Below are 27750 nucleotides of genomic sequence, written 5' to 3' on the forward strand. Positions count from 1 at the left end.
ATATCATTTTGTATAATTTTAAAAATAAGGAAAACATATATACATAAATGTTCGAGACGACCCCTCAAATTGATACAAATCAAACACTTCTTTTGGAACAAACTAAAGCAAATAAACAGAATTTAAACCACATCTAAAATTAAGAAATTATATATCCCTCGAGCAAAAACAAAGAACAACAACCGAAGCCTGATTAAGATTATCCGGACCTGAAGCGACGCTTCTAGAACTCCTATTTTCATCCCTGGTCATTCCTAACAACATCTCTACTGTACCATCAAAAAATCTTATAATTAAGTAAAAACGATTTTAAAGTCAGTGATGCCTTATTGCATTTTAAGTTTTATATTTAAATTTCGATATTATTTAGATATTGGCCTCCCATACATATGCTATCTATAATAACCTTCATTCCCCCTTTAATTCTTCACACCTCTTTCACGTACATATCTTGGAGGTTTTGCATTTCACTACATTCATCATATTTTTTGAAACAAAAATGATCACTTTGATTAGTTTCGACAATGAGAAATACTGGGTGGAGAAGGCCGTTGCTGTCGAGTCTTGAACGAGTGAACACATGCATGATCAAGAAATAATAACATGTCATACGAGGTATCTCTATTTTGGTTTTCCTTGTTACATGTTTTAATGTTTTAATAACGGTCAAGGAAACGTTCACACATATTGTAAATATATTATGTATCGGGAAATCTCTAACATCTGTCATTTTATAGCATAATTGGTTTTCAGAATATAATTTCTTAAGAATGCAACCAACTCCTCTGTAACCAACAACTACTCCATAATTTCATATTTCAAGTAAAAATTCTAGTGCTTGATAATACACTATGTAATGAAGTGACATGTTAGATGGCAACAAGGACGAAGATAGAAAAAGCCAGTTGATAAATAAGCTAGAAAGAAAACCAAGAACCTCGATATTTAATCACAAAATCATTTCAACCAGAAACATATAGTGGTTTAAATGCAATGCAAATAATTATACTCCACAAATTTCTCTTTGTGATTAATCTTCTACTAAACAGAAAAAGTTTCAGATTTACAGGTCACTTTGTAATATATTTCATTAAAATCTCCTTTCAGTGTGCTATTGCATTAGGGCAACACATTCAAGCTCAACCTCTAACACTCCACTTTCAACGTTTTGTAGTTCGAGAATAAGATCTTGTTTCACTTTCCCATCCACAAGACTAATGATACCGTCAGATATCAGTGTATTATCTTTACTCGCAACCAGTTTCCCAAGTGGCATCGACTCTCCAGATCTGCACGTGTCAGCTGCTTTGGCAGCAGTGACTAATGGTTGAATGTCAATCTCAGCTTCTCCCATATAATCATCAGTGGTGAATGTGTCCTTGTCATATACGTGCTGCAATAATGATTTGATATCAAGTCTGAGTAGAAATTTTGAAAATATCACAATGATAATATCGATATTTTTTATAGTACAAATCATTTTTCTCAGAGAAATAGGCTTACTAGCTTTAGAGGAGGAATGTCACCTGGGATTGACAACATAAGCATATCCTTCCAAACCGGATTCAGACTATTCATGACGGGATCCGTCTTCACTGACTACAAGGTAGTCAAGTGGAAAGTTTCATAACTAATAATATATATATATTTTCCCGAACCTATTGAATTAAAAATTGATTTAATCATTAAAAAAAAAAAGCTTACTTGGTTTCCAAGTGAAAGTATAAGGTAGGGATCACTTGTCGTCAAATCTCGTACTGCTAGATTGCTGCCTTTTACCGTTTTGACCTTTATTAGTCCAACAAATTCAACCATACCTACCTACAGAGTATACGAAATACACTAAGTTGAAATATAAGATAGCCGGTGATAGCCTCATTCTAAAAAAGAAAAATGTGAGGCCTTGAGGGTTTGACCCATTATAAAGACATAAGTGGGGGTGTCAAACGGATAATTCGGATGCGGATCCGCCTGTATCCGTATCCGAAAATTCATATCTGTATCTGGATCCGGATCCTAAAATTTTTAAAATATAATATCTAAATACAAATCCGACAGACACTATCCGGATCTGAATCCGATTTTGAATCAATTTTTTTATTTTTCTATTAAAAAATAAAAAATAGTAAAAAATTAAAAATTATTTTTAAAAATTGAGTTATGAATTAAAGTCATTAAAGAAGGTCTATATTTGTTAAAAAAATTAATTTTTATTTATCTTTAAATATAAATTTATTATCTTTAAATATTAAACTCGAATGATATTATGATATATGTCTATAATATTTTACAATTATATAAAATATATATAGATATATTAATTTAAATATATATATATATATATATATATATACACACAATATAATACACACACTATAAAGTTATAAAATTACAATATATATATATATATATATATATATTTATTTAATATATATAATATTTAAATTTCATATATATATATATATATATATATATATATATATAAAATTTCGGATTCGGATAGTATTGGATACAGATATTGCTTTATCAGTATCCTGAATTGTCGGATTCGAATGCGGATAATATCCATTTTGTTTCGGATATGGATACTATCCGCTTTATCTCGGATACGAATGCAGATTTTTCGGACGGATATCAGATTTTTCGGAATTTTTTGACAGCTAGCCCTAGGCATAAGCATGTGAATAATTAAGTTTCTACAATTGAATTTTAGAAAAAAAGGATCGTAACTGCATTTGTGGTCTATATATCTTATAAAATTTGTCATTAAGATGTTACTTGGTTAAATGAACATGAAATGTTTATGTATTGTAGGTAAAATGGATAACAGATGGGTGTTTCATTAATACGTAAAATTTCATGAAGCTCGTTTTTAAGTTGTGGTGAGATGAAATCCTAAGTTTTTTCACTGAAATTATATTTGTAAGACATAAATATAATCATTTCAATATTTTGACTAAACATTAATTCTGTTGTAGCATATGTAAGCAAAATATTTGAAAAATTCATTACCGTGGCATTGCACTTCTTTGATGATCTGCTTTCAGACTTCATCCAACTATAGAAGGCATTGTTGCGACTTTGACTTTTGTGACTTTTATTCTTCTCTAATTTTCTCTTCTCATCTGAACTAGAACTACTACTTAAAGTGGAAGTTGATGTTGATGGATACGGTAAGGGTAAGGAAATCAATTCATCGGCTTTCAGAAATTGTTGCAAGACATACTTCCTCCTGCATAAACATTGTTTATCCAATGCTCTAGGACACATTTATACATGTTTACAACACAATTTATAATTCTATTTACCTAATGTAATCAGTTCGCTCCTCGATAGAAGAATCTGGATTTGGTTTTTTAAAGTTGTCCGGCATGGAACTTTCATATTTATAGTTTACAGCTTTATTTCCCCCCAACGACTCTAAAGCATCAACTTCCTCATTCGTCCATTCATCTAATTTTACCGAAAAAACCTGTTACATAAATATGATTACATATAGTTACGTCATTCTCTTATACTATTCAATAAGGTGAAACAAAAAAACAAAATTTTATCCAAAAACATTTATATACATATACATACATACATATACATACATACATACATACATACATATATATATATATATATATATATATATATATATATAGTCTATTAGTTGGTCAAAGAAGGACTCAACGTTTGATTAAGCCTAATGCACCCTCCTTCGAGGTCTACATACTAATTTGAATAAAAACTACTTAGATTTTTGATGTCCCTCTGACATAACTTCTCTTATGGGCTTTATATAGAACAATAGTTTTTATATGGTACCACACGATTTGATTTTTACTTGAAATAGTAAAATTTGCAAGAATATTATTGAGTTAATTATGCATGGTGAACAATAATTGTAAGAAATAAAACAAATAACAACATATGAGTGTGTCGAGGAAGCTAAACCTTTGATATATGGACTCCAAGACTTCTATGTACTCCGGAGCACTGGATACATATAAACGCTCCTATATTTGAAGACCTGGTTATCAGAAAGTTATAATGACATGACAAAATTGTAGGCAATGACCAAATCCTACACGAATGTACTGCATATACATAAAAGCCCGAGTGAAATATCTAAGAATGCATATTTAATAAAATATTGCAATAGGTTTTTCTTTTTACTTGAAAATGACAATCCCACAAATAGGATTTATAGAATACTTCATCTATTTTGTTTTTTTAGGATGTAAAGGAAAATAAACAATGATCTATGATTACAATAACTAATTCATAGTAATTACACTAACTAATTCAACTTTTCTATCCATAAAATGTATGTAAAAACTGAGAGAGAACTGAAGAATGACAACAAATTATCTTTATTATAAATTACTGATCCTCTCGTTTTTGAGTATAACTATAAGTTGATAAATTGTAAATAATACTGATGTCGGAAGCTTACACCCATTTTGGATCTGGTGTCCCGCAATCTGCACAAATCTTGTTGTCAGCTTCTGATAGCAATTTATCTAGCCTTTCTCGAGGACCTAGTAATTGAAAATATAACTTATAGAAGTTGCCAAGAAATTATAATGACATTATATGTTTACACTTAAATATTGTAGTCAAATAATGCCGCCAGTATATTTAAAATTTGTGTACATGTCCTCGTCTTTCAAAACAAAAGTTGTGGCCTTGATGTATTTTACCCATAAAGGCCGTAATATTGTCAATTATGATTGATCATTTGTTTTTTTGTTTTTTTAACCTATATCTTGACATTTTAGGTGGAATAATTATTTGGAATCTTGTCCCCGTCCTTATGAACCAACTAACTTCTTAATTAATTTGAGATTGGTTCTGATACATTAGCTAACATTAAGCTTTATAGAGGGATTCATAAAGATTACTTATTTTGGATGTGTGAAAAAGTAGGTGCTCGAATCAGGCTAGTAAATGGATAATATTTTACTGTACGATCATAATGCACGCGAGATCACGTACTACACCATTCAGATGCTCTTACTCCTGTTTTTGTTATTATCAAAAACTTTATTTGAAGATTAATTTATGTCAGGCGATTGTCTAATAATTTCAAAAAGTTTATCGATTTAAGATCACCACAGATTAATCAATTGCTCGATCGATAAACATGTCAAGGTTCAGAACAACAAAATTCACCATCAAGAAAATCCTAAAACCAAGTATATTTACCATGTATCATGCATGACAATCAGAATTCATAACATAATAAGAAAGATCCAATTAACACAATGACATGCAACTCAAATATGAAAATGTGAATGATTCAAGGAAAGGCATGGAAGTACCTGAACACATCGGCTTATTCGAATTTTCATTATTCTCAAACATCTCAATCCCAAAAATCAAGATTCAATCTAATGATCTCTTTCATATCCATGCATTTGCATCATAATCTGCATTAAATATTATGATATTAATAAAAATTTTACGAACTTACACATATAAACACATATAAAAGCAAATTTTTCATAAATTTAGGCACTTACAGATGGTTCATAAGTAACTTATGATTTGAATATTATCCAGGAGGCAGGATGAAAAAAATGCAGTGAGATTCTTAAACAAAATTATGTGTAATTGTGAATGTATTGAATAAATACATGCTAGATTATGTGTAAAGCGAAAGGGTTGTGGAAAAATTAAATTGCAGAAAGAGCCAATGACAGAATTCATCAACAAGAACAAATTTTTTTTGAACTTTTTTTACAAGATTTATTTGTAGTGTTTTTTTATCACGAGCATATTTTATAAAAATTGTTAATATCACTTTGTGCTTTTGTTAGTATTAAATTTATAAAATTTATAAATATAATACGTCATAAATTAAACTTTTCTGATTTCAAATGCATATAGGTTCAATTCTTTTTATATGAGACATGTATAAATCAATTTTGAAAGAAATAACTTTTTCAAATTAAAAACACATATATCTTCATTTTTTACAATATTCGAATTGATGCAAATAATTTTGACTCATACAAAAAATGAGATTTCCTTAATAAATTGAAAACATAACTGAAAAATCGCAAAAATTGAACAACGATATATTCAGCAACACAAGGGACCAAAGTGTAAATTTAACACAATCAATTATCACTGTTTCATCTTCCCTAACAAATCCGCCTCCATTAAAATCCCTTTAATTTTAATTCAAGCTTTTTTCGACAAAAACAAAATCATGCCGGATGTTCAAGCTCAAGTCAATGACTTCGTCGTCAAGCTTCAGAAACGGTAATTTCTTAATACAACATATACGCACAATATCTGTATCTATAGGTCTCAGTTGTGTTGTTTTGTATGGTGAATTGTGTTTGTGTTTGATTTCATGTGGTGGCAGTAAGATTGAGGGGTCCAAGGCGACGGCGAAGCTGACGGCTGAGTTGTTGCGGTCGGTGATATCGCAGCAGCGGATCCCGCATGGGAGTAATCAGGCTGGTGTGATTATCGAGGCTGTGAGAGGTGTCGGTGAACAGCTTATTCGCGCTAATCCTGTCGGTATGATATGGCAATTATAAAATAATATAGTGTGTGTGTGTGAGAGAGAGAGAGAGAGAGAGAGAGAGAGAGAGGGAGGGAGGAGATAGGGTTTATTGATTTTTTTTTTGTATTGAATTGTGACTTACTCTTGCTGATTCTGTCATCTGATATCTCTATAACAACATATCGTGAGTGAGTGAGTGAGTGAGTGAGTGAGTGAGTGAGAGAGAGAGGGAGGGAAGGAGGGAGGGGAGGTGATAAGCTAGCGTTAATTGATTAGTGTTGTATTGAATTGTGATGTGATATAGAGTTTTGTGAATTAAGTGGAAAATTAGGCGTGAGATATTTAGTAGTTATGATTGAAGGGTTATGTGTAGACAAGGAAATGTAGTTGGTGTTTGTGAGTGAATCTTTTATGTAGTTATAGATGAGACGATATGAGGATTTTAGGGTTTAGGGTTTGGTAGATTGTGATGGATTCGTGATGCTTTAGTTTGAACTATAAGAATGTTGGTGGTTGTGTATTATTGCGATTTATGTGTGTGGTTATTTTGGGAAAAATGTTGGATGTGATTGTAACTGTTTGACACTCCCATCCCATGTAATCCTTTTAACATAGTAGAGATATTTTTTCATATCTTTACTGTTTACATTTGATTCGATAGACTCAATGATCCTACATGTCTCGTCGTTTGCTGCAATTGTACCACCAAGTCTAGAAATGTACTAGTTTCAACTATATACAAGATTTCCAACTTGTTGATGCGGTTAAAAGCTTCCACGGAGTTTAGCTTTATTGCATTACTTTTTGACCGTCCTTTTATTGTTATTAATCATGTACCGAATTGTATCCGTGGGTTAGGAATCGTTTACGAACATAACAGAATCAACTAATTCTTTGACCAAATCTGAGTGAAGAGGTGTCAAATAGTGTCTCAAAATATTTATGTGCTTTAAGCACTTATGTGGTATTTATTGTTATGCTCATGTCCTCCACTTGCAAAACAGAACTTGCAGTTGGGAATATAGTGAGGCGTGTTTTGCATATAATCAGAGAGGAGGATCTTTCTCTCACGACTGCTACTATAGGCGGGTTAAGTGTGTCAGCTGCAAGTGATGATGAAGATGAACTTGAACGAGGTGATCACCCAGCTCTGTCTGCTGCTGCTGTTGCTGCCGCTTCTAGAAGCACACTAAGGCCACCTTCCTTGCAGACACTTCTTGAGGATGTGCCTCATTCTGCAGCTGTTCCCCACACTTATTCCTCTGGTGGTGATTCTGAAGGGAAAAGCAAGTGTAAGCCCTTTGTTTTGATTTCGATACTCTCATTTAATTTATGTAAGGAGATGCTAGTTCTTTTAAGGTTTTCTTGGATGTTTGGAAGTAGCCGGCTCATCTATGTCCTTGTCAAAACCATATGATGTATACTGTTTTGATTAAAAACATTAAACATGTAGCTGGCTTTGGTGTGGGTATATATGTAACTCTGCTCTTCACAATATATGTGTATATAAACTTTTTCTCCAAGGTCAATGGGTTAATAGTTGAATTTTATATGTATACAGCTACAGATAAAAATTCAAGGACTCGGAAGCTAAAGCACAATATTATTGAGACTGTGAATGAGCTGATTCAAGATATTAATACCTGCCATGAGCAGATTGCTGAGCAAGCTGTGGAGCATATTCACCAAAAGTACCTTCCCCTCATACTGATAAATAAAAATCATTTCATCTCTACACTGTTTTTATAAGGAGACACAATCTTGCATGTTATTTTTTAACTCCTTGATTTTCCAGCCCAAGTTTTCTTATTTCTGAATAAATTATTGTCTATGTTCCCACTCTTTGGCTTTTCCGCCTTTCATTTTGTGTATGAATCTAATCTTGGATCTTTGTTCTTTGAGCTGAACCTATAATATGTAGGAAGTGGAGTGAACATTGATACTACTCACAAGTTTATTAACCGAGTTATCTGCAATGCCAATCCCTTTTGGTAGCCTGATAGGAAAGATAAATGAATTACTATAAAATAGCTATACCTACTTGATGTTTAAAAGAGCAGTCTCCTGTTCTGTAAAAGCAAGGTACATTTAGATAATTATAATAGTTATATAGATTAGTTAGCAAATGTAGTTTGGCTTCTCTTTATTTTGTTGAGAATTATTTTGGGTGTCATTTATTATTTAGTAGAATCTAGGCTAGACCAAGTATATAGTTTATGTTGCTGACATCTGTCTCTAGTTTTTCACTTTTTCTTTCTCATCTAGTTTTCACTCTTCCAATTGCTTTAACAGATACGAGAAAGAACTAATTTTAGTTTTCTACCGCAAAGTATCTGCATAGTGCAACAGTCCATTTCATCTTATACAATATATACAATATTAATTATTTGAAATATTATGTGTACAGTGAGGTAATATTGACTCTAGGAAGTTCAACCACAGTGATTGAATTTCTTTGTGCTGCAAAAGAGAAAAAAAGATCATTTCGGGTATTTGTTGCAGAGGGTGCTCCAAGGTTTGTTGAACTGATTACTTTTTACTGCACTGTGGATAAACTTTCTTATTCCTGTACTTTTGAACTTATTAGTGATTAGAGTCTTTCTTTTCTCCCTTTCTTCATATTGTTAGATATCAGGGGCATATTCTTGCCAAGGAATTGGTTGCTAGAGGATTACAGACCACCATCATTACTGATTCTGCTGTGTTCGCCATGATTTCACGAGTGAACATGGTCTGTATGATACCTCAAAGATTTGTTTATAATTTTAAAAGTGTATTTTAACTAGTTTTGTCCACCAATGTTTTTTAAGGTTATTGTGGGAGCTCATGCTGTCATGGCAAATGGTAGTGTTATAGCACCTGTTGGGTTGAATATGGTTGCACTTGCTGCTCAAAGACATGCCGTGCCATTTGTTGTTCTTGCCGGAATTCATAAGGTATTTTAATTTATGATATTACTAATTATAATTTAGCTTGTGGGAAGAATTAGCTTGTATTATATCGTCCTGGCTGTCTGTTGCAACTGATTGAGGCAGATTATTGGTGAGTTGATGTGAGGGTCTCTTTGTTTCTCCGATATTAGTTGCTGCAATCAAGTTGTGCTATGCTATCATTCCACTGCTAGAAGCAGATAATAAGATCTCCACTGCTATAAAATGATATCATAATATAGAAGTTATAAATATTGGATGTTGTAAATTATAATGTAGATAATCTCTATCAGACTATCAGTTGTATTCAAAACCATAAGAAAATTTGCATGATTGATTATTGATGAATACATTCGGTTACTTTTAGTGGACATATAATAGTTAATCAGCGTTTAAAATTATAAGTCACAGGCAACCTGTGGTCAGCAACATCTGAATTGAAGTTGTACATCATTAGATGGTACATTGAAAGCTGTCTTTACGTCAGCTTATCTGTTTCTCAAATACACAATCAGGACAGCTAACTTTATTCCATTATCTAATTGTTATTTAATGTTACACACATGACAGTTGTGCCCATTGTATCCCCACAATCCAGAGGTCTTACTGAATGAGCTAAAATCCCCATCTGAGTTACTAGACTTTGGGGAATTCTCAGATTGCATGGATTTCGGGACTGGCTCTGGTTCTCCTCTTCTTCATGTTGTGAATCCTGCATTTGATTACGTCCCACCAAAACTTGTCAGTTTATTTATTACCGACACGTAAGTTTACTGTGTATTGTGGTATTTAACTAGAATTATATTTCCAAGTTGTTCCTGTTTTCAGTTTGTCTTTTTACATTGCATTATATCTGCTAATGCCTTCTCACAACAGCACTGATTCTGAAGTACAATGAATCAAAAGTTTAAGAAGCCAATTGAAACCAATATATTTTTACATTATTGTTTTTTGGTTAAATATTAATGTAATATTTTAAAGGTTTAACACAACTCTAGATGTCGGTAATATGCTTACCAGCTCCTTGTATGCTCTTCTCTATGATAGATCATCACTACATCTAGTCAAATCTAAGATTTGATTAAAATTTACGAATGTTCTCTGGAAATATCTCGTGGTTAGTGATTTAGAGGAGGGATCCCCTATCATTGAACATGTAAGAGCTTATATAGTTTGCTCACTATTTTCATTTATTTTTGAGTCGGATGGCGAGGAGGATGGTTAATTATTTACATCACTATTTTCGTTACAGTCAATTTATGTATGTTTTGCTCAGTTACTCAATCTTTCGGGACATATAAAAATATAAATTGAATTGTTGGTAATTCTATTATAAAATTAGAAGTAGGTCCGTTTTTGGAATTAGTCATATATTGGCTTATAACTCTCTCAAGTATGTGGGCATTACTGAAAGTAATCTTCATCTTGTTGCAGGGGAGGGCATAATCCATCATACATGTACAGACTCATTGCTGATTATTACTCTGCTGATGATCTGGTGATTCAGAGGAGACCCTCATCTTGAAATGTATCATAGCTATATAGTTTTTATACACTCGTAAGTCAGTTTTACTGATTATGCTTCATAATGTAGTCGTTTCAGTACAGCTATGCATTTAAATGGAGATATCTTATTAAATTGTACCTGCTCAGTTGTGCAACAATGCATGCATACTCATCCTTAATCTTTTAATGGCTGGATTAGCCATTTACTTTCTTTTGGTTTTTGAACTCTAGATAACAAACAAGTTTTTGACAAATTAGTATATGTATTACTCCCTCCCTCCTGGTTTTATAGTCCCCCCTTCCTATTTTCTGTCCCAAAAAGCTTGTCCAAATTAACTTAATATGGTAAATTATATGTTAAATATGTTAATTTTTCTAAAAAACAATTCAAAATTTTGGTGACATATACTCCCTCTGACCCGTTCATTTCTATACAGTTTCTTTTTGGGACGTCCCACTCAATTATATACATTCCCAAAACAGTAAAGTTTTATAATATAAAATTTTTACTAGATCCCCTACTTTTTTCCACTACACATTTTATACATAAAATATTAGTTGGTCCAACGACTTTACCTACTTTTGTTACATTTCTCCACTAAATTACATTTTTTCTTAATCTCCGTGACCCATCCCTTATGTATACTGCTCCATGGGACGGAGGGAGTACCTTATCTATTATAATTGAATAGAAGGTGGTTTTTGACAGGGGGACAAGAAAAGTGGGACGGAGGGAGTATTATTTATTTTTTGGAGTAGTATTGTTCAAGTTTTCCAAAACAATGGCCGGAAGCCTAACAAGCCAGGTAAAATCCAAGCCCAAATCGAATATCTGGGTCTATCCTGAGACCAAATTCTAAAGCTTAAGGGCAACTGTTAACTTACGGAGCCTAGCACACGCCTTAAAATCAATGGTTTGCTGGAGGTCCTAGTATTTATTAATCTTATAATCTGAACAAAGTGCCCCATGATGTTTTGATGTTTAATGTTACATGGGGTTAATGATTAGATGTAATTAAGAGGTCTTTTTTATCATAATTTATCTTCCTAGAAATAGAATCTCAGGCACTCTGCTGATATTTCAAGGCTCTTTCATGGTGCAACTCTAGAAACACACTCTTACGAATAGTAAAGTGCACCATACAGATGAGAATTCCTACGACTTGGTAGAATTATATATAGTACTTGAATACTATTCTCATTTAGTAAATCTGAAAGTTTATTGCCCTGGATTGTTTTATAGTTGTCATCTAAATTTCGTGTCGTATAGTATACTAGGATATATCTTGGGCTGTTCATTAGTTACATACAGATGTAGCATAATAATTGTTTTTTTGGCTGTTGAGTAAATGAGATATTACAAAGGTAACTTTTGTTTTTCAGTAGATGTAATTTCTAGTGCTTTTAAATAAGCTGTTACTCATCCTGTTTTTGCTGAGTAATGCAGAAGTACTTGAGTTTTATTTGTTTTGTTTGTGTTTAATTACAGCTCTGGTTATATTGTTGTCCTAATAACAATATTGTCAAGACTGTAATTTTCATTGGCACTTAACCCACAGTCAACCAGTGGTATAGAACCAAAGTGACATGAGAGCTGCAGCAGAACCATCCTTAGCCTTTTTGATCCATATTATATCTCAAACAAACCTTGATCAGGTAACTGGAACTTACTGTCTTTTCGAGCCCTAGCTGGTGCACCACCCTATCTTTACACTCAAACCTACAATACCAACACCAGAACAACCCAGTATGTCTCACTTGGGAACATGGTCTGGGGACAAAGAAGTTTGTGGAACCTTCTTACAAAGAAGCCTTGAACAAAGAAAACAATACACCAAGAATGTTATTCACGAATGAACACAAGGATTTACTCATAGAAGCGCAACAGTGGATGAAGGAAACATCAGCGTCAGCCACTGTCGTAGCTGCTCTTCTCGTTACCATGGCATTTGCAGCTATTTTTTACTGCGCCAGGAGGAAACAATGACGCGGGCAAACCATTGTTCCTAAACGAATCAGTCTTTATACTCTTCGCCATATCAGATGCAATAGCATTATTTTCTTCCTCAACCTCCGTATTGGTGTCTTATCTGTACTTAATTCGCGTTTTGCTGAAGAGGATTTTTTGTATGCTTTACCGAAGAGACTGACAATTGGACTCATCTCACTAGTCTAGCATCAACAATGGTTGCGTTCGGTGCAACGCTTGCGCTTGTGCTATGCAATGATTGCTGCTCCGGTTACTTTACTAGCTGGCGTTCCGGTGACTGTTTTTGTTATTGCAGTATCCTCTGCTTGTGGAACTTGTTCGCTCCACATATGGAAGAGGCATCTTCTACAAGCAAAACAGTTTGTTGCTTCATTAGATTTTTAGTGTTCTTCATTAATAAAAGAGGCATGTTATCATCAAATTTCTTCATTATACCAAACAATATAATTTACACAATTCTAGCCAAAGATTTACTCCTTAAGCTTAATGGTAGGGTTTTGGTGTTACACGACCCAACAGGAAGATACTCCGAAAGTAAAACAACTCCATTAATGAGCCCAAACCCTACATGGACATCATGCACTTTACTATGCAACACAAGAGAAAATCTTTATAGCATTATTATCAAACTTCAATTCATCAAAATTTTACCATTTACAGATATGTTTGGATATTCGGAAAATCTTTTATGTAGATCCACATTACATGGGATGGCGACCGAATTTGTAAAAAACTCTTCAACACCATAATTCATTACACAGAAAATCAACTTGGGTATCTAATTCCCAAAGCGACAGAGTTTTAAACAATCCCAATTAAATACCGTTGAATTTTTAAGTATAATTTAAAATCTTAATTTAATCCCCTCATATTTCATGAATGAAAAAATCTTTTAAAGTCTTTGAATATGCCCCCTCAGAGCATCTCCAACAGCCTCTTAGTTGACTCCTCAATATGATATAAAATATTACACTCCTTGTAAGTTAATACAAATTTTAGAGTCTTAAATGAAAAAATCCTTTAAAATCTCTGAATATGTCCCCTTAGAGCATCTCCAACAGTCTCTTAGTTGACTCCTAAATATGATATAAAATATTACCCTCCTAGTAAGTTAATACAAATTTAAGAGTCTTAACTCCAACAATATTCTTTATACTTGCTCTTAATTTAATATTTTATTTTTTTTGGACTTTGTATACGACACAAACTCAAATGTAATAATGGAAGGAATAGATATTTTATTGTAAAAAATAAGTTAAGAGCTGTGTAATGGCTCTTAACTTTGAAGAGACAAGAGAGAGAAACAAGAGACTCTTAGTGATATGAAGAGCTACTAGGAGTATTTTGGAGCAAAAATATATTTCTCCCTCCTCAAATTTCAGTTTAAGAGCTCATTTAGGAGTCTCTTGAAGATGCTCTTAATACATACTCCCCATATCCCACTAGATTTTTTACGGTTTCCTTTTTTGGACATCCCACCCATTTCTTTACGTTAGAAAACTTTCCTAAAATTAATGGTCCCACCACTTTCTTAATTTTCCTCTCTTTTCACACTATTTTTACTCTACTATCTCTTTTAACAAATTTCATTTTGGTCCCTTTCTTGCCTGATGTCTAGAGATCACACCTTCACTTTGAAATGAAATATTCTATTATCACCTACCCCAAATTCTTCTCAAATAAAATCTCATCATAACAATTTTGCAATTATTTAATTTTTATTTCAAAATATATCTCTTATCCCTATTATTTTCTAACTAATTTTACTCAATTTATTCTCTTCAACCAAACACAAAGTTGCCCATTTTGTTCTTTTTCCTAGTACTAAAATTCCTGCTGCAAATGTCATGGCAGAAATCAGTGAACCTAAGACAATACAATAGCGGCTGAAGAAGATGCATCCTCCATCAGTTGTTGTTCCTTGTTCGAGTAGCTGGCTCCTTGCATTTCTTTAGTTCCAGGCTGCTCCATGGAAAATCAGGCGATTTCTTACCTTTACTATGTCAGCTCTAATATTATTTGTTTTTGCGATGGAATAATTATATAGTTAAAAATCATGTTTTTTCTCATACAACGGAAGTGAGGGCTCCCTTCCCCCATGACCCATGTAAGCTGAAGCGTAGCCCAGTGACATCATGCGTTGACGCAACAAACCCCTTGGAATCACGTCATATTTTTATTAAAACATTATTTTTTAACTTGCCTACTGTGAAACAAATTGATTGAGCTCTATTATTGTTGTCCAGTGTCCCCACGACCAAACACATTTCTTCTTTTGACGTTGGAGATAAAAAAATAAGTGGCAAGGGATGCCCTGGAAATTGGAATCCAACCAGGGCTCTTATTCAGACACAGTACTGGTTTATCGATTTAAGTTCTGTTCACTTTGATGAAATGGAATGAAAGATGAAATGAAATTTGTACTCTAAATTTAGGGGTGATTGAAGAAAATTTAAATAATTTTCATTCTTTCAATCATTCCATTCCAACTATTTGAATTAGATTTATAACCCTCAGGTTTTGGAAGGTATACTCATTTCACTTCTTCATGACGTTCCCTTACAATCTTCAGCATAAAAAGTTTAGACACACTTATATTTAGTCAATATTATTTCATAAATTCTTTTTTCTCTGTAAAACTTCTTTATAATTTTTAAGTCCATTCTATCGAAATGAATTATATCAGAGTGAAAGCAACCTTAGTTGTGTATTATCTCACTTGAATGCACATTTATCTAAGTAAAAAGGAAGTTATTCACTGGGTACTGCACTTAGCACATAAAAACTGCACTCAGATGAACTACATTTCTAGTTTTACCAATGGTCCTAGTATAAACAATTCTGTTGGCGCGGTTACATTTTGCGCATACAATTTTTGTGATTTATGGTTGAGTATTTTTGTTGTTCATATTTCGGTTTTAGCTTAGTCTCTAGTCACCTGTAGCTGAGAATGCCTAGAAGGTGAAAATCTGCAACAGAGGACGATAAATGAGTGGTAGATACAAATAAATTCTGTGAAGGCCCATAAACAGACACCGTACTGTATAAATCTAGATCTATATCATATTATTACCTCACTCAAATGTTCATAACAGTTGCAAGAACTTCTCCAATGGCAAATGGCAACAGCTTGATTAATTATCTGAAAATATATAAAGCAGCCATCGAAGATGACTGGGAAACTGCAGAGAGCATCTTTAAAGAAGAAAATTACGACTTATACACCTACTTCTCGTATGACTTGGAGACGCCTCTACACATAGCTGTGGGAACAAATACTTCTCACCGCTTTGTACAAGAACTAGTGGACTGGATTATGCGGCTAGATGAGCCGCAGATGCTGAGGATTTGTAACAGCAATGGAGATATAGCGCTGCACTATGCTGCCACTGTAGGGAATACACAAGCTGCAAAACTTTTGATCAATAAAGACCCAGAAATGGCTCAGATTACTAACGACGACGGGTACACCCCCTTGACTCTGGCAGCCAAGTACAGCCAGAAAGAGATGTTGTGTTATTTGCTAGGGGTGACAAAAGATGTCGTTGGAGAGCGAGGAACTAGTCCTTACCAGGGACAATTTGGTGCTGACCTTCTTGGCTTTACTATCTTAGCCGATTTCTATGGTATGTTTGTGTATTTCATATAGAAGTTCAGTAGTAGACTATAAAATACGAGACCACTTTTGTTTCTAGTAATATAATCAACAGAATCTGCATGAACTAATATCTTTAGACCTGTGTTTACATTAAAAGCATTAATACATTATTCATAATAGTTTATATCGGGACAATTGTCACTACATATATAGGAACTTAAATTTGGCACTAAATGCATGTTCACTATTCTGGTTTATGACTCAATATATCAGGACAGTTGTCACAACGTAGCAACTGTGGCTGTGGAACCATCCTGTATATGTTTATCTATTTAGTATTTTTGTGTACAACTGATGGATCTTGCGCAGATGTGGCTCTGTACCTAGTTAAAAAGTACCCAGACCTAGTGATGGAGGAAAATAACATTTATACAGACCTGGTAACCGCCTTACAAGTACTAGCTGCAAAACCTTATGCTTTTCAAAGTGGATGCAAGCTTGGATTTTGGGAACGAATTATCTGTTCATGTAAGTCGTGTTGTGTGGTAATCATATTTATATGTCAAAAATATTTAATATTAGTGGAGCCTCTAAATATTTCATTTCAACATGATAGTCTATTGAAATGTTAGCTTAGCTCGATTATACATTTAATTCCTATTCCTTAAATAGGGATTCCAGCTACTGAGGAGAGAGCAGTGGAGTCCCCTGATTCAAGATCATCAATGTTGATCACAGCACAAAACCAAATTAATAAAGGTAAATGTATCCATCTATGTGAAGCTGAGTTACACTTGTGACTAGTCTCTATACTAATCATTGCTACATCTTCATTTTCAGCAAGCTATGGGTTCAATGTTCTCTTCTGGAGTGTACTGCAAAACTTGGGTAGGAATTTGGCTTCAACCTATTACTCTTCCAATCTGTTGTTCAATTATACTGAAAACTTTCAGAAGTTTAATTTACTACTATGAATTTGGCTATCTAGAACAAAACCTTAGCCAATAGGTTTGTAGGTGTTGTTCATTTCTAACATGATATCACCTACAGCACCACATATCAAGCAGATGCATCGAAACAAAGTGTGGTACATACAAACGAAAGAACTTGTAAAACTAATGTGCTCAACTGTTATAAATAAGGGTGACAAGAGTTTGGCTTGGGAGGTATTGGGGAGCACAGTATCGACCGGGGTAAAATACGGAATACATGAGCTTGTAGAGGAGTGCTGCCGTCAGTATCCGCTAGTCATCAAGTACGATGTAGGAGGATTGAACTTGTTCGTAGCTGCAATCAAGGAAAGGCAGGAGAAAGTGTACAACCTGGTATATCAGTTGTCAGGACATAAGGTGTTCACTGCGAATAAATTTGACTACATGGGAACTGCATTGCATTTTGCTGGTGAGTTAGCGCCTGTGCATCGTCTCAATACAGTGACTGGTGCAGCTTTGCAAATGCAGCGTGAGCTTCAGTGGTTCAAGGTCATACTTATTAATTCCGTCATCAAATCTTTTGACTTCATATTATGAGCTATATATATTGATATATAGTTACAAGTTTCTCCTCTAAAAACATTTTCTGCAGGTTTAGTCCCTGCTCTTGTTGGTCTTCTAAAATGTAGTTAAGAACTTAACTTCTTTGAAATTCATATAAAGTGCTTGATGTTAGGTTTAGGCTTTGGGTTAAACATAACCCCAAAAGTTACTTTAACCTCTTAGCTCTATTTGCACATTTTCAGAAATGTACTTATAAATTGGCATATATAACTTGGTGCAGGAAGTTGAAAAGTTTATAATACCTTCAATCAAAGGGAACTTAAACCATGAATGGAAAACACCAAAAATGGTATTCACTATTGAGCACAGAGAGCTACACAAAGAAGCACAGCAATGGATGAAAGATACATCATCATCCGCTACTGTAGTAGCTGCTCTTATTGTAACCATAGCATTTGCAGCTATATTTACGGTACCCGGGGGAAATAACGAGAAGGGAAAGCCACTATTTTCAAATGATGCTGTCTTTATTCTCTTTGCCATATCAGATGCAATAGCATTGTTCTCTTCATCAACCTCTGTTATGATGTTGTTAGCAGTACTTAATTCGCGTTTTGCAGAGGAGGATTTTTTATATTCTTTACCAAAGAGATTGGCGCTTGGACTAATATCATTGTTTATATCTATAGCTGCTACAATGGTTACATTCAGCGCAACTCTATCACTTGTGCTACATGATAAAGTACAGTGGGTTGCTGCGCCGATTATTTTACTAGCTAGCATTCCAGTGACATTGTTTTTGTTGTTGCAATATCCGCTACTTGAGGAACTGGTGCGCTCTACATATGGAAGAGGCATTTTCTACAGGCAGAACAAGTTGTTGCTTCATTAGATTTACTGAATGCTGTCGTGGTCAGTTATCTAAACACTTTGTACTTGCTATAATTCATCATTTATGTAATCTTGTGTGTTGTTAATGCTGGAAAAAGTAACACTTATGTGCTCGAGCAAGGAGCTGATATAGTGATAAGCTTGAACAGTGCATATGACTTGCAAAAATCCTTATGACTTGCAAATCCTTTTTGTTTTGAAACAGTTGTAGTTGCAAGATCCACGGCTAAAGCTGAATATCGTGTGAGAATATAATGATCCTGGTAAAAAAAAAAACTTTCCCTAGCGCCTTGAGGTTTTAAGATAATTGGTCATTTAACATGGTATCAGAGCTCAGACTCTCCCACTATTGTGATAGTCAAGCTGCTTTACCCATTATCGCGCACCTGGTGTTACGCGGAAAAATGAAGGATGAACTCTATTGTAGATTGCAGTAATTTGAATCAATACAGCTTTCACTCCTCATATCCTCTCGCTCTCTTTTACGTAGCTTCATATGCTTGAAATCTAAATGTTTATACTCTAATGAAGCAACAAATCATTCTGTTTGTAGAAAATGCCTCTTCCATATGTAGAGCGAACCAGTTCCACCAGTAGCGGATACTGCAACAATAAAAACAATGTCACCGGAACCACAGCTAGTAAAACAACCGGTGCAGCAATCCACTGTATTTTATCACGTAGCACAAGCGAAAGCGTTGCACTGAATGAAACCATTATAGCAGCTATAGATATAAACAGGGAGATTAGTCCGAGCGTCAATCTCTTAGGCAAAGAATATAGGAAATCCTCTTCTGCAAAACGCGAACTAAGTACCGCTAACAACATCATAACAGAGGTTGATGAAGAGAATAATGCTATTGCATCTGATATGGCGAAAAGAATAAAGACCCCGTCGTTTAAGAACAATGGTTTGCCATTGTTGTCGTTTCCTCCTGGTGCTGTAAATATGGCTGAAAATGCTATGGTAACAATAAGAGCAGCTACAACCGTTGCCGATGAGGATGTATCCTTCATCCATAGTTTTGCTTCTTGGAGTAGCTCCTTGTGCTCACTAGTGAATACCATTCTTGGTGTTTTATGTTCAAAGTTTGCTTGTGTTCTACGTGTAGGCAGAACAAACTTTTCAACTTCCTGCACAAAGATAAGTATGTTCAGGATCGGGGGCAGATCTAGGATTGAAATCTTAGGGTGACACCAAACAAATTTTTGGAAAACACCGATATATTTTCAAATTTTCTGGGGGCACTTCTACAATTTTGTAAAACTTGGAATGGTGGAAAAAGTAAGAAATAATAAAATTTAGGAATGCCGTGCCTCTTACTAGATCTGCCCCGCCCCTCTTCAGGATGGTGTGTCTCTCCATGGATTGAAAAAGGTCAAAATAATTCCAACCATTACTTAGAGAGATTTTAATTAACTCATAATCATATTAGTCATCAAGTGTCTCATAAGATCGAAAAAGGGATTACTATCTAGAGTCTAAGAGTAGGCTTATCTGACAATAATACTAATTAACTGAACACAAATGTGTGAGTTTGTGGTTAACAGCAAGTCGAGAAACTATCAAGAACTGACCTTGAACCACTGAAGCTCGCGTTGCATTTGCAAAGCTGCACCAGTGACCGTATTGAGGCGATGCAGAGGCGCCAACTTGCCAGCAATATGCAATGCATTTCCTAGGGGGGTATTCTCCGATGATGTGAACACTTTATACGCTGACATCTGATAAACAAGGTTGTACACTTTCTCTTGACGTTCACTAATCGCAGCCATCACCAAGTTCAGTCCTTCTACTTGGTACCCTATAATTGCTGGATAGTGAAGGCAGCACTGTTCTATAAGCTCATAAATACCAGATTTTACTGCTGTGGATATGGCCCCTCCAAATACATCCCAAGCTAGTGTTTTGTCACCCTTGTTCATGACATTGGAGCACATTAGTTCTACAAGTTGTGTTGATTGTAAGTGCCTTACTTTGCTTTCATGCATCTGCTTGATATGCGGTGCTGCAGTGGTTGTGGGAGCATATTAGAAATGAATTCGAGAGAATTCTAAGCAAATAAAATATGCTAACAAAGTCCTTAAAATAATCATTTTATAAATTCCAAAAAATATCAGAAACAATATCGATTAATGGTAGGTAACTGACCGAAAGGAACACAAGAAGTCAAAAATAATTTGGAACAAATGACTACAGATTAGGTAGGGTTGTTACATCTACTTACCCAGGTATCGCGACACTCTCCAGAAGAAAGCGAAAGCTCCATAGCTTGCTGAAATAAAAAATAAAAAGTTATTAGTATTTAGAGCTATCTTTCTGTTTAACATTTTTTATAAAGAAAAGTGTCACAAAAAATCAATTCGAGTCCCCAAAGATGAAGAATGCACTTACTTTTGTGAGTTCCGTCTTGGGTTGTGATTACCTCTGATGGTTCGGCGGCCAGTGTTGTTTCCTTGTCGACAGGAATCCCTTATCAATCAAATGTAGGACTATGTTATAAAATAGTGAAATTTTGATTCCTGAGATTTATCATTATATACAAGCCTGCGTGTTAAAAAAATCTGTACTTGTGAAGTTGTAGCATTATACAATTGTATATGTTGATGAGAGAAAAGTACTGACATGAATAGATGATTCGGTGCCAAAATCCAAGCTTACTTCCACTTGGGAAAGCATTAGGTTTTCTGGCAAGTATTTCTAGGGCGGTCTGTCCTGAAACTGTATTTCTCTCTGTCACTAGGTCCGGGTATTTTTTAACTAGATACAGAGCCACATCTGCGCACGAGGAAAACAGAAAACGTGAAAATGTTGCTCTAGTATTCGTAAAAAGTAAGAAAAGTGGGTAAAGTGATGGAACTCGCTGATATTTAATTGATAGATCGAAAGAAGGGGACTAAACTAGTGGATGAATTGAATTCCATATTAATTTGAAAGAAGAAGCAGACATCCGAAAAGAAAGTGTAAAGAATTGGCTGAAACGAAGAGAGTATTATACACGAAGAGTGCATACCATAGAAATCAGAATGTATAGTATAGAGCAGAAGGTCAGCACCAAGTTCTCCGCGGTAAGGACTAGTTCCTTCCTCATTAATCACATCCTTTGTCACCTGCAGCAAATAATTGACTGCCTCTTTCCTTCGACACGCGGCTGCCAAAGTCAGGGCGGTCCATCCTTTAATGCTAGACATCTGAGCCAATTCCGGGTCTGCATCGATCAGAAGCCTTGCATCTTGTGTATTCCCTACTATGGCGGCATAGTGGAGCGCACTATGTCCTGCTGTGTCACGAAACCTCAGCATCTGCACATCCCCTACGCGCATAATCCACTCCACCAATTCTTGTACAAAGCGGTGAGAACAATTTGTTGCCACCGCTATGTGTAAAGGAGTGTATGGGTTGTTTTCATTGAAATAAGTGAAGGCAAGGAAGACATTTCTTTCTTCTTCAAATATGAGTCTTGCAGCTTCCCAGTCGTCTGCTATTGCAGCTTTGTAGACTGTACAATACTTGATCAACCCCATTTCATTTCCCATCCGAGACCTCAAGCTTGATGAATGGATTATGTGTTCAAACTTGTAGATCAGTGCAGACCCTTTCTCTGTAAATTATACAAATAACGAATTAACTAATAGTAGGGGACGGCCCTCAAGTTCACGGGTCCTAGTCAAAATCAGTTTATTTGGTCTTAGTTCCTATATACTCGTCACGTAGATGATTCTGCAAATTTAAGGACCCGTGAGGATCTTAGACGCAAGACTTGTCCGCCCATAACCATGACCACTCCCGTTAATCATACTGACAATATTATACCATTTTTCTTACGAGCAAGTCACACGCATCATTTTTTTTTGATTAGTTTAGATAGACAACCAAGAATCTTAAGTCAATACAAGATATATTAGGTTAATCATGATGTGCTGACATTTTCTTATTGAATCACTTCTGTACACGTATTTGAAAGTGTATAAAAATATACTGCCCATGTATCATGCTGATGTATTGGATTATCAAGGGGAAGAGTAGACAAAGAAGAAACTAGGTTTGTTAAAAGGAAAATGCTAGAGCTCCCAAATTAAATCTCAGAATGTATCTGAAATTTCACGTGTCAAATCTGAATTACCCCTGCATTTACATCAGGATCATAGATTAGAACATCCCAAAACGGCCACATTATCAGCACCACGTTATTTGGATAAAAAATCAACAGATAGTACTGACTGATAAAAACAATCTGCTATAGTATTTGGTTTCTAATTGGGTGTGTAATTGATTTCAGAATGAATCATGTAAAAAATGAACAGACAGTCTTGACTAATAAACCAGTCTGCTATAGTATCTTGGGGAACTCCTTACTACTTATTCGTGAAACATATGTGAAGTGAATAAAGAAACTCATACAGCACAATTCTATGCAAACTGCATTCAAAGCAGTAAAATTGATGTCTCAACTTGGAATAATAGTGCATAGAAGTCCACATCTGTAGCACAGATTAAGCACGTGCACTGACTAGTGATCGATGAAAGGAAAAATCACCTGACAATGTTTGTTGTCGACCCTGATAATCAAATCAGGGAGACCACCGCTAAAGTTTGCAACCAGTTTCCTTGCAAACCGCCTAAACTTTGCAACCAAGCCAGCCCTAGGATTGCATCAGCTCCACCAAAGGAAAAACATGAAAACAAGAAGACAGCTACATCTACCTATGAACCAGATTTACATGAACTTGCGACATAGATCTGAAGTTGGAGACTTTCCACCATCACCAAAACTGACCTTAAAGCTACGCGAACTGACTGTAAGAGTCATGTGACTCATTGGTTTAGTAAGGAGAAAATTATATGATGAGGCCACACTATTTCATGGTGTCAAGTTAATCGATACCTCCCACAGAAAAAAAAAAAGAAAAAAAGGCAACTCGAGTCGAGTCAATTGTCCTTTACCAGTAAATTATATCAGAAAGATTGTCAAAAAAAGTCACATAATTTTTATTCTAAAATGTGCTCCGAAAACCTCAGTACCTGCTCCGGTTATGCCATACACGTCTATGATCTCACATTTTCTGAGAAGCAGCCACGAGAAAAATAGTAAAAGGTAGTAGTTGTTCTCAATGGTTTCTTTTATGTGTTATATTTCTGCATGTGATATGACCATAAGAAAATATGGTTAAATATTGCAACCACTTTTTTGTTAATCATTTGACTGGCTTAAACAGTATTAGGATGATTACCCTGGTTTTATTCTTAATCAAACATATTCCTAATCGTAAACGTGTTCAAATCTTGTAATCAAAAATTTATTTCATATATTTGATTGCTTGTGCTGATTTGCAATGTGAACAAGAAGAGTCATATGGTTCATAGAGAAGTGTTAAAATATTGTCAGTTGTTGTTTGTTCCTTTGCAGTTTGGGCTTATATAAACAGGTTTTGCTGTGAATCTATGCTGTCACAAATTTTCTTTAACAAGTTTTAAGTTTTAATTAACACATAATCACTCGTGAATTTTGAGCTGTGGAATGGATTACAATTATGTTATAGAGTGCATTCCAATCTATAAAGCAGCCATAGAAGGTGACTGGGAAACAGCAAAACGCATCTTTAAGAAAGAAAAGAAAGACTTAAACGCGTCCATCACGTGCTGGGGAGAGACCACTCTGCACATAGCGGTGGGAACAAACAGTTCTCACCGCTTTGTGGAGCAGTTAGTAGAGCAGATGATGCAAATTGATCCACAGATGCTGCTGACAGGGAACTGTTATGGGAGTATTCCGCTCCAATATGCTGCCAAGGTGGGGAATATACAAGCTGTAAGACTTTTAGTCAGTTTAAACCCTGAAATGACTCAGATTAATAACAATATTGGGGAGACCGCCCTTAAGTTGGCAGCAATGCACGCAGAGAGAGAGACGCTGTTGTATTTGCTGGAGACGACGAAAGATGTGGTTGGAGAGGACGGAACTAGTCCCTACAGGGGAGCACATGGTGCTGATCTTCTCTCCTTTAGTATCTCAGCCGATTTCTATGGTATCTCTTAGACTATAAAATATTTACTTAGATTATAGTTTTAATCCCCTATATACTCCAGAATGATTGATGTGACATCATCTACATTCAAAGAATTAGCTAGTTCTCCAAGATGACTCATTCTTTCTCTCTATGCACATGAATCTTCGGCAGATGTTGCTCTGTATTTAGTGAACAAGTACCCGGACATTGTGCCAGAGACGAACATTATCAATTCACATACCAGCTTACAAGTACTAGCAGCAAAACATACAGCTTTTCAAAGTGGAAGCGGATTTGGATTTTGGCAACGATTCATCTATTCATGTGAGTCATTTTCTCAGGTCATTGTAATCATAAATTTAAATACTCCCTTCGTCTGATCCAAGGATATTATTCAATGCTACACCTTGAATTAAAAGGGATTCCTGTCAATCGGGAGAAAGCATTGAAGTCTCTTATAGGGGGGAAATCAGAGGTGTTTTCAACCCAAAACGGAACTAGAGGTAAATAATACTTCATCTATGTCAATTTGAGCTAGACCTGTCTTCGTACTAATCATTTCAACTTAAAATTTTCAGCGAGCTCTGGCTTAAATATTTCCTTCTGGAGCGTACTTCAGTACTTAGGTAGGGAGTCAAGCTCTGAAGTTATTGATCTCTAACACTGATGTTCAACCTATAATGAATAAATTTTAAAGAAAATAGAGCCATTAGGTTAAAGTAAATAATTTCTGAATTATAACATGATATCACTACAGCGCCACACATCAAGCGGATTCATGACAGCAAAGTAAAGAATGTACGAGCAGAAGAACTAGTAAAACATATGTGCTCCGCTGTTATAAGGAAGGTCGACCATGCCACTGCCTGGGATGTACTGGGAACTGCAATAGCAACCGCAGTAAAACATGGCATTCATGAGCTTATACAAGAGTGCATCCATCAGTATCCAGGCATCATCTGGTACGATATAGATGGATTCTACTTGTTCTCATTTGCAATCAGGCACCGCTCAGAGAAAGTATACAACCTTGTATATCAAATGTCAGGGCATAAGGCCTATGTAGTGGCAGAGAGCCGAGATGGAGAGAATTCACTGCATTATGCTGGAAAGTTGGCGCCTCCACATCGCCTCAATACAGTCACTGGTGCAGCTTTGCAAATGCAACGCGAGCTTCAGTGGTTCAAGGTCATACTCTTACATAGCATATGTCAATTTTCTAGAATTTTTTAACTAGACACAATCTAATTTAGGAATAACTACTATTTCCCGGTCCAAAATAATTCTCTAATTTGACTTTTCCTCGATTAGATTGACCAAAATTTGACAAAAATTATCCTGGTTCAGGAAGTTGAAAAGCTTGTGAAACCTTCACACAGAGAAGCCTTAAACAACGAAAACCATACACCAAGGATGGTATTCAGTGATGAACACAAGGAGCTTCTTAAAGACGCGCAACAATGGATGATAAGTACAGCATCATCAGCCACAGTTGTAGCAGCTCTTATTGTCACCATGGCATTTGCAGCCATCTTTACTGCACCTGGAGGAAACGACGACTCTGGAAAACCACTCTTTTTACGCGATCCAGTCTTTACTCTGTTTGTATCATCAGATGCTGTTGCATTATTCTCTTCATCAACCTCTGTGCTGGTGTTTTTGTCTGTCCTCAGTTCACGTTTTGCCGAAGAGGACTTTTTATATGCTTTACCGAAGAGATTGACGCTTGGACTAATCTCATTATTCGTCTCAATAGCAGCTACAATGGTTGCATTCAGTGCAGCACTTTCACTGGTGATACGCGATGAAATACATTGGATCGCTGCTCCCGTTATTTTACTGGCTGTGGTTCCGGTGACATTGTTTTTGTTGTTGCAGTATCCTCTGCTCGTGGAACTTGTTCGCTCCACGTATGGATGTGGCATTTTCTACAAGCAAAACAATTTGTTGCTTCATTAGATTACTATTATTATATCATCTGTGCTTGTATTCCTTGATCGATTAAGTAATCTGCTGTCATTGAGCTTAGTTGAGATGTAAATCTTTCTATTTTGCTACTTGTATTGATCAATTGTAAATGTTTTCCAGCTACGGCGCAGATATTAAACACAGTTTGCAATTGGGTCACTGAACTCAAAAAGTTTGCAAATGGATCAAAGAACAAGATTTAACTTGAAGTCAACTCACTGAACTAATAAAAGGTTGCATTTAGGTCACTACGCCGTTAAATATCAGTTGACTTTAACGGAATCCGTTAAAAATTATATAAAATATATAAAAATTCGATTTTAAAAAAATTCTGAAAACTTAAAAAAAATCTAAAATTTTTGATAAAACTTTAAAAAAACATGAAATAAAATGTAAAAATTTTGATACTTAACGGCGTAGTGACATAAATGCAAGTTTTTACTAGTTCAGTAAGTTGACTGCAAGTTAAATCTAGTTCTGTGATCCATTTGCAAGCTTTTTAAGTTCAGTGACCCAATTGCAAGTTGGTCATGAGTTTAGTTATTTTTTGCCTATTAACCCCTATTTTAATTGAAATTACTTTTAAAACGTACTTCAATAAAAGAAATAAGAAAACCAAGAAGTTGGAAAGGTCGTGCAGACACGGGACATGCCCGGATGAAAAACAGATTTGTATTCCTTTACAAATACATATTGAAGTTTCTCACTATTTTATATAAGTAATCATAAAAGGTATTCTTATAGTTTCGAAAGGAATAGATATTTTAATTATAAAAATGATTACATATTGTTTATTAAAAAACCTTTTATCGACTCGAGAATCTGATTCACGGGTATCACAATTCACAAAAACT

At 35.1% G+C, this 27750-nt stretch overlaps 5 protein-coding genes across 6 annotated transcripts; 3 read left to right on the forward strand and 2 right to left on the reverse strand.

The window, feature by feature from the left end:
* Positions 1 to 1111: 1111 nt before the first annotated feature.
* LOC108225984 (probable ADP-ribosylation factor GTPase-activating protein AGD11) lies at positions 1112 to 5355 on the reverse strand. The gene is made up of 8 exons (XM_017400937.1): positions 5313 to 5355; positions 4445 to 4529; positions 3943 to 4018; positions 3309 to 3472; positions 3013 to 3232; positions 1705 to 1821; positions 1504 to 1599; positions 1112 to 1393 (listed from the first exon to the last, which is right to left on the reverse strand). The coding sequence occupies exons 1-8, from the start codon at positions 5353 to 5355 to the stop codon at positions 1112 to 1114; spliced, it is 1083 nt and encodes a 360-aa protein (XP_017256426.1).
* A 733-nt stretch (positions 5356 to 6088) lies between these two features.
* Positions 6089 to 12193, forward strand: LOC108227382 (uncharacterized). Of its 2 annotated transcripts, XM_017402495.2 has the most exons (10): positions 6089 to 6258; positions 6365 to 6522; positions 7513 to 7800; positions 8070 to 8199; positions 8916 to 9023; positions 9137 to 9239; positions 9319 to 9444; positions 10009 to 10202; positions 10873 to 10996; positions 11654 to 12193. In XM_017402495.2, the coding sequence occupies exons 1-9, from the start codon at positions 6206 to 6208 to the stop codon at positions 10961 to 10963; spliced, it is 1251 nt and encodes a 416-aa protein (XP_017257984.1). In that variant the 5' UTR covers positions 6089 to 6205; the 3' UTR covers positions 10964 to 10996; positions 11654 to 12193. The 2 variants fall into 2 exon arrangements, with proteins under 2 accessions (XP_017257984.1, XP_017257985.1); XM_017402496.2 differs by lacking the exon at positions 11654 to 12193 and having other exon boundaries at positions 10873 to 11082.
* A 3449-nt stretch (positions 12194 to 15642) lies between these two features.
* On the forward strand, positions 15643 to 19070 carry LOC108227380 (uncharacterized). Its single transcript, XM_017402492.2, has 6 exons — positions 15643 to 16560; positions 16902 to 17060; positions 17205 to 17291; positions 17373 to 17420; positions 17583 to 18013; positions 18309 to 19070. Exons 1-6 carry the CDS (start codon positions 16017 to 16019, stop codon positions 18918 to 18920), a joined length of 1881 nt encoding a protein of 626 aa, XP_017257981.1. The 5' UTR covers positions 15643 to 16016; the 3' UTR covers positions 18921 to 19070.
* Positions 19071 to 19324: 254 nt separating this feature from the next.
* Positions 19325 to 23832, reverse strand: LOC108227381 (uncharacterized). Its single transcript, XM_017402494.2, has 7 exons — positions 23458 to 23832; positions 21934 to 22521; positions 21546 to 21698; positions 21315 to 21392; positions 21148 to 21195; positions 20498 to 20928; positions 19325 to 20053 (listed from the first exon to the last, which is right to left on the reverse strand). The coding sequence occupies exons 2-7, from the start codon at positions 22454 to 22456 to the stop codon at positions 19442 to 19444; spliced, it is 1845 nt and encodes a 614-aa protein (XP_017257983.1). The 5' UTR covers positions 22457 to 22521; positions 23458 to 23832; the 3' UTR covers positions 19325 to 19441.
* A 458-nt stretch (positions 23833 to 24290) lies between these two features.
* Positions 24291 to 27047, forward strand: LOC108226682 (uncharacterized). Its single transcript, XM_017401677.2, has 6 exons — positions 24291 to 24946; positions 25100 to 25252; positions 25348 to 25431; positions 25507 to 25554; positions 25686 to 26116; positions 26276 to 27047. The coding sequence occupies exons 1-6, from the start codon at positions 24439 to 24441 to the stop codon at positions 26885 to 26887; spliced, it is 1836 nt and encodes a 611-aa protein (XP_017257166.1). The 5' UTR covers positions 24291 to 24438; the 3' UTR covers positions 26888 to 27047.
* The last annotated feature ends 703 nt before the right edge of the window (positions 27048 to 27750 follow it).

This window comes from Daucus carota, chromosome 6, assembly GCF_001625215.2.
Source record: "Daucus carota subsp. sativus chromosome 6, DH1 v3.0, whole genome shotgun sequence".
Classification (NCBI taxonomy): domain Eukaryota; kingdom Viridiplantae; phylum Streptophyta; class Magnoliopsida; order Apiales; family Apiaceae; genus Daucus; species Daucus carota.

Coding starts and splice junctions, on each gene's coding strand:
- LOC108225984 (XM_017400937.1), bottom strand. CDS start 5,355: ATGTTTGAGAATAATGAAAATTCGAATAAGCCGATGTGTTCAG. Junction 1,600..1,704: donor TACTTTCACTTGGAAACCAA/GTAAGCTTTTTT, acceptor ACTACCTTGTAG/TCAGTGAAGACGGATCCCGT. Junction 1,394..1,503: donor ACATTCCTCCTCTAAAGCTA/GTAAGCCTATTT, acceptor TCATTATTGCAG/CACGTATATGACAAGGACAC.
- LOC108227382 (XM_017402495.2), top strand. CDS start 6,206: ATGCCGGATGTTCAAGCTCAAGTCAATGACTTCGTCGTCAAGCTTCAG. Junction 7,801..8,069: donor TTCTGAAGGGAAAAGCAAGT/GTAAGCCCTTTG, acceptor ATATGTATACAG/CTACAGATAAAAATTCAAGG. Junction 9,024..9,136: donor GTTGCAGAGGGTGCTCCAAG/GTTTGTTGAACT, acceptor TCATATTGTTAG/ATATCAGGGGCATATTCTTG.
- LOC108227381 (XM_017402494.2), bottom strand. CDS start 22,456: ATGGGAAATGAAATGGGGTTGATCAAGTATTGTACAGTCTACAAAGCT. Junction 21,699..21,933: donor TATACATTCTGATTTCTATG/GTATGCACTCTT, acceptor CCTCGTGCGCAG/ATGTGGCTCTGTATCTAGTT. Junction 20,054..20,497: donor GCGAGCTTCAGTGGTTCAAG/GTCAGTTCTTGA, acceptor ATCTTTGTGCAG/GAAGTTGAAAAGTTTGTTCT.
- LOC108226682 (XM_017401677.2), top strand. CDS start 24,439: ATGGATTACAATTATGTTATAGAGTGCATTCCAATCTATAAAGCAGCC. Junction 24,947..25,099: donor TATCTCAGCCGATTTCTATG/GTATCTCTTAGA, acceptor AATCTTCGGCAG/ATGTTGCTCTGTATTTAGTG. Junction 25,253..25,347: donor GCAACGATTCATCTATTCAT/GTGAGTCATTTT, acceptor TTGAATTAAAAG/GGATTCCTGTCAATCGGGAG.
- LOC108227380 (XM_017402492.2), top strand. CDS start 16,017: ATGTTCATAACAGTTGCAAGAACTTCTCCAATGGCAAATGGCAACAGC. Junction 17,061..17,204: donor GGAACGAATTATCTGTTCAT/GTAAGTCGTGTT, acceptor TTCCTTAAATAG/GGATTCCAGCTACTGAGGAG. Junction 17,421..17,582: donor GAGTGTACTGCAAAACTTGG/GTAGGAATTTGG, acceptor TATCACCTACAG/CACCACATATCAAGCAGATG.